Genomic DNA, 6,397 nt, shown 5'->3' with positions numbered 1-6,397 from the left:
GCATACCCTTCCGCAGCACCTGAAAATGTTTTTGCTGGAGTTCGTGTAGCTTAGTCTTTAGTTTTCAGTACTATTGCTTGCCTGTTGGTCTTTGTCATGGCGTTGTCAATTTATTTTCGACTAATGAGTTTGAATGTCCCTCTAAAGTCATATGATACTTTAAATTTAATGACAAAAAGTTGAAAATGTTTATATACTTGAATGGCTAAGTTTTACTATGAAACAGTTTGTAAAATTGAGAATGAAAATGGGCAATATATCAAAAAGACAACAACCCGACCAAAGAGAAGATAACAGCCGAAGACCACCAATGGGTCTTCAACGCAGCAAGAAAATCCCGCACCCGGAGGTGGTCCTCAGGTGGTCCCTAAATAAAATTGTGTACTGGTTCAGTGAAAATGGACGTCACACTAAACTCCAAAACATATGAAGACTTTGTTATATAAGAAAACTTTTATTTGATCACAATTTTCAGAAATGTATTGTGATTGAATTATTGTCTTCCGGTTTTCTAATTCGCCGACAGCTTTTTTTAGATGCACTGATCCATGCACGTTTACAAAAATTAACGTAACAACTACAAGCGCCGCTATATACGATGATTCATTCTCGTATTACGCTGATATCATGAATTGCAACATAAATATATTTCCCATCCTAATTAAATTCTCGGTAGAGCGATTTTGAAGTTTTCAGATACAGAAAAACAATAAAGTAAAATTTATTCATTATAACTCTCTGGTCTCTCGTCTTCATAATTATCTTTTCCCGCTTCTTTCCCTTCCTGCATTTGTGCTTCGTTTTCTAGTAAAAGCTTTTTATGTCCATCCCAACATTTTCTTTTGTTGTCACACCGTTTCATGACGAATGGATTGTTAAGATGTGGCCGGTAGATAATTTTCACACGATGGAAATGACCACTATCCTCACTGCTTCTAACGTTTAACTTTTTATTCGATTTTAAAGCTTTGACGTTTTCTGCTGATAAATCAATATAATGAATATGCGGACCCGGATCGGACTTAGTTGCCATTGACATTACGAGCGTTATTCCACTTTTCACTGATAATTTGATCTGTGTCTTTCTCAACTTTTCAATATTCTCATCTGCAGGTACATTGTGGAACATTTTCAGATATTTGTTATTTTCCAAAACTATGTCTTTAAGAGATTCCATTTCTTTATACGCTGTGTTTCCTTCGCTGTACAGTGGCATGATGGGATATCTCTGACGAATGATCCCTATACCTTTAATTTCCGGAAGAAACACCCGGATGCCAGCTGACCTGGTATATCTGACTTGACCGTTTCGATCTAGCACACCAATGCCTCCGTTTCCCGCCTTTCCTTTTTTCTTTTCTTTTCCACTATAAAAACTTTGTGGGGTTTGGAAAAAATACCAACTATTAGTACCATTATACGCTGTATGAATATCATTCCCGCCATTTCGTTTCCCATTTTCTGTAACGTATTGTGCTTCCGGGTCATTCTTATAATGACCTTTGTAGGTAATATTATAAGGATTCCAATTGCTGAGTGGGTTAAGGTAAATGATTTCAAATGGAACAGCGTATGACCATCGCTGGTTGTAAGGTTTACAAGGTTTGTTCTGTAATGATTCTTCTTTTGTGCAGTAATTTAAACTTTTTCCTGCTACTTGGTCCTGAGATGTCATCGCCATAAAGAGATTGCTGTCAGAAAATGTTCGTTTTCTTAATGATAAACGCATGTAATCAGGTCGAATTTCTTCCCAGAATCGATGATAATATGCACTGTTTAATATCCTTTTCTTTTTATCATCAGCACTAAATGTTAGAAGATTTAATGCTTCGTCTGTCAAGTTCCCCCCATAATTGTCTAAACCTGGTATTTCGCCCATTAAGCTGTCAATTAAAGCTGGATTTTGATCAAATCTTTCATTCCATACGTTATTGTCACGTTGATTGAGTTTAAAACGGGCACGTCTAGTCTTCATCTCTTCTTCTTCGGAACGTAGGAACATCATTCTTGAGCTTAAATCATCGATCATGCGTAAACGATTTAATGGAAGATCACGCTTCAATGGATGACAAACAATTCTATATATCCATTGGCCGTATATTGAAATTTTCCCATTTTCAATATTAATTATTGTTTTTGGAAGCCATCCAAAATTTTCAAGACCGTCTTTCCGTCCTCCGTAAGATGTAAACATTATTTTCTCTTCAAGATCATGAAAAGTACTTGCATCAAACTGATGTCTGTCACTTAAAAAAGGTTCCAATATATGAGTATAGTTATCATATACCCACATTCCCTCAAGATAACACAGAACAGGTTTGAAATATTTGCGATAGTCCCTTTCTGTGTAATTTTGATCATTAAAAGCCCTAAACCACTCACGCATTTCTTTCACTTGTTCAGCCTCAGTGGGTTTCTGTGTTACTTCAGTTGGAACATCAGGGAAAGGTATTTCTTCAGTTTCTAAGAAATTGTTCGATGAAGTACTTGGCATGCGTAATTCAGGATCATTATGCCGTGTTCTGAATTCAACTCCATTTAAAACAGCAACAAATTCCCCGACACCAATTGTACGTTTCATATGGGAGTGATCATGAATGGCTGCTACTCCTCTTTTTGATCTCGTTGTCGGAAAGTGGTATGGTTTAGTTCCATCGTTTATTATTCTCGTCTGTTTCAAACCTGAATCGCCGTCACTTCGAATTTTTTCTTCTATAAATAATTGTTGTAGCATAACCTGTCGGGAGAGCTTACCAATTTCTTTCTGTAGTCTCTCTATTTCCTCCTCATTTGTGAATATCGTCTGTATAGATAAGACCACACACAATAATTGCAGTATTTTTACTGATACATATTTTCTATCCATATCCAAAGATTATCACCTTTGAATATTTACTAATGCAACAGCTGGTTAACTGAATGATACTAGTATTGACACGTTGTGTAGTTGTGAACTATTTGAATCCTTTTCTACTTTTAACAACTGAAAAGAAATAAAAAAATTAAATGCTTTTGCATCCTTGTATTTGTGCTTGAAATTGAAATGAAGGCAGTTTTGGTGTATTGTTTAGGCCTATAGATTTGTCGGCTTTCTATTTTGTCTTTTCTTCTGATGAAGGTTATTCTAGAAACACGTGTGGTGTGCAGCGATATCACGTACACGTTATTTGTACACATCTTTATTATATGTTTGATTAACATGACTGCGAAATATTTCAGGTATTTTACAACAAATGCACAACAGCATACCCTGCATTATAAATCATGAAACATTGTTCATATTAGACCGATATACTGTAAAATTTTAATTAAGAATTTCCTTTTTTAAAATAAAAGCTGAATATAAGTATAAACTTAAACAGACAAGAACCAATAGGAAATAAATAATTTACGTATTTAATATTCAACATACGTAACATTTTGTTGAAGATCATCTTCTTACCTCAAAATGTCTTTTTTATCATTTTGTATTGTGTCTTTGAGATCCTGTTTGATAGATTGATTATTATGATTTGATTTGATTTTTAGTGTTTTAACGCCACTTTTAAGCACCGCTTTTGGGCTATTTCGTAGCGGCCAGTTTTTATTGGTGGAGGAAGCCGGAGTGCCCGGAGAAAACCACCGACCTTCGATAGGAAAACTGACTATCCTAGTCAATTAAGATTGGAGTCAGGTGCACCCGCATGAGCGGTGTTCGAACTCACAACCTCAGTGTTGACTGGCTAATGGTTACAGTAGTAACTACTTAGACCACTCGGCCACCGAGGCCCCCTCTCATTATAATGTGTCCGCCATTTCTGGACCCTAGACCCGTTTCCGTAAATAGTTGACGTTACAACAAAAGAATAAGGATTGTTGTATTACAAACGACTTTACCTAAAAAAAAATGTACTACAAATTTTTTTTTTTTTAGAAATATGTGAATGTGAGTCTAGTGTATTTTGTTGTTAATCTATTACTCATTTATGTCTTCACAATAATTATTCGTGAAAAGATAATTTCATGTGGAATATTCTTTTTCTTCAATTTATCAATAAATTTACATAATTTAAAAAAAGCTTGATTTAGAATTAGAATTTCAGGGCCAATTTAACGCCTCATGCTCGGATGAAGTCTCACAGATTCCTACATGATGATGGGGTCAATTGATGTTAATTTGAACTTCGTTTTGTTCACACAAATTATGATTTACCTTACCGTTTGTTGTTAGTTTTACTTAAAGAACCTCCTTACACATCCTTGAACTTATAATAATAGATCATCAAGTAGTGATTAGCAAATGTAAAAAATCATCACACATCTATGAACGTTGCATAAACATTAATCTAGACTTCCAGAGTAGGATAATGTTTACTGTCTATGTCTTTAAAATCAACTGGTTGACCGTTATGTAATATCCGTTTCACGGAAGATATCGGATATGTTCCTTATGTTCTTACAACAATCCCGTTCCCTTTTCACGAATGTGACCTACCGAATTATACTATTTACCCGGCGAGTTTGTAATGACATGAGCAACACGACGAGGGCCACACGTGAAACAGGATATGCTTACCCTTCCGGAACACCTGAGATCACCCCCAGTTTTTGGTGGGGTTCGCATTTCTTAGTCTTTAGTTTTCTATGGTGTGTCTTGTGTAATTTTATTTGTCTGTTTGTCTTTTTCTATTTTAGCCATGGCGTTGTCAGTTTATTTTCGATCTATGAGTTTGAATGTCCCTCTGGTATCTTTCGCCCCTCTTTTATAGTAACACAGAATAACTTGTGTCTTGTGTACCATTATTTGTCTGCTTGTCTTTTTCTTTTTTAGCCATGGTGTTGTCAGTTTATTTTCGATCTATGAATTTGAATGTTACTCTGGTATCTTTCGCCCCTCTTTTATAGCAACAAAGAATAACTTGTGTCTTGTGAACTATTATTTGTCTGTTTGTCTTTTTCATTTTTAGCCATGACGTTCTCAGTTTATTTTCGATCTATGAAATTGAATGTCCCTTTGGTATCTTTCCCCCCTCTTTTATAGCAACACAGAATAACTTGAGATAAATGGCAACAATGTCATGTCCAGAATTTAAGCAGTACAAATTACCGTTATTGTTTAATTTCTCCGCAATATACAACGATAAAAGTATTCAAACGAATTAAATTTCACTAAGTAGTTTCAAATAATAATTACTTTGAAAACTGAGAAATTATAGGATCAGAACCAAGGTTGCCTATGTTGGAAATGTTTTTTATCCGATTAGACCATAGAAGATCGTTAGAAGACGAATCCGCACATAATTCCTGTCAGATCGGATGCAAATTAAGCGAGTAGTTTTAATTAGAAACATGCATATCAGTTAAATTGAGACAAAGAAATCATTGATTTTCCATATTTTGATGGCTGTCTAATACAGGGCCATTATGCATAAATATTTTTTTTTTGGAACATTGTTTTATTTTATTTTAATTCTTCACGTTGATTTCAATATTACGAATTTCTGCCTGATGAGTAATTTATACTACTTGAAGCATCAAATATTAATTTAGAATTTCCCTATGTAATTTCGATTTGAGTAATTATAAATGATAATTAAAAAAACATTCTACACGTTTATAAAAATAAGTGAGTCTATGCCACCACTGGTGGAGTTTTTTTTCTCCACTTCTGTGTTGACATGAAATATCATTTATATCATCATAATAATAAATTTGTTGTTTACAAAACTTTTAATTGTTCGAAATATTAAAGTCTTTTTTACCCCAGGAATAGATTATGTTAGCAGTAATTGTCAAACATTTCGATATATTTGGTCCTAAATGCTATTTAAATCTGTATTTTATTTTGCTTTATCAATGTACTTGATTTGATGAGTACTTTGCAGACGAAACGTGCGTCTTGCGTGCACATTTGTAATAACGATACAATTGTACGCAAAACAATTCTGATAAAATATAACTTTGCCGTATCTTATAATGTTAGCCTTTACTTATTTTAACTGATGATTTCCATGACATTTGTTTATTTGCGGAAGTATATATCTTGCAGACAAAGATAAATTTAATGCGTCCGAAACGAACTTCTGAATAAACCTTCATCAGGAACGCACAAAGCCGAATATATGAAAGCCAAGGATGCATAAAAACCAAAAACAGAAAAAAGATACATACGAACTTGAAGATATAATGTCTTGATATTGTGAAAAACATGCAAACAGTTATTGGTTTAACTATTTTTAAATATCAAACTTTGGTCAGTTGATTAAGAACGGTAAAGTTTGATTCTGGTTTGAAATTTATGCATTATACTTAAAAAGTATACACATACCACATCTTCTTATATCTATCTATAATTAGTAGATCGATCTATATTAAGATCACATCATTCTTATCCTTGTTTATTTTTTTGGGCTGTCCA

At 34.0% G+C, this 6,397-nt stretch overlaps 1 protein-coding gene across 1 annotated transcript; it reads right to left on the bottom strand.

Annotated features, from left to right (window-relative positions):
- Positions 1-434: 434 nt before the first annotated feature.
- On the bottom strand, positions 435-2,979 carry LOC127711314 (uncharacterized). Its single transcript, XM_052217309.1, has one exon. It carries the CDS (start codon positions 2,864-2,866, stop codon positions 722-724), a length of 2,145 nt encoding a protein of 714 aa, XP_052073269.1. The 5' UTR covers positions 2,867-2,979; the 3' UTR covers positions 435-721.
- Positions 2,980-6,397: the final 3,418 nt, after the last annotated feature.

The sequence above is a fragment of the Mytilus californianus genome, unplaced genomic scaffold (assembly GCF_021869535.1).
Source record: "Mytilus californianus isolate M0D057914Y unplaced genomic scaffold, xbMytCali1.0.p SCAF_8, whole genome shotgun sequence".
Classification (NCBI taxonomy): domain Eukaryota; kingdom Metazoa; phylum Mollusca; class Bivalvia; order Mytilida; family Mytilidae; genus Mytilus; species Mytilus californianus.
This window is presented reverse-complemented; position numbering and strand designations above follow the sequence as displayed.

Coding starts and splice junctions, on each gene's coding strand:
- LOC127711314 (XM_052217309.1), bottom strand. CDS start 2,866: ATGGATAGAAAATATGTATCAGTAAAAATACTGCAATTATTGTGTGTG.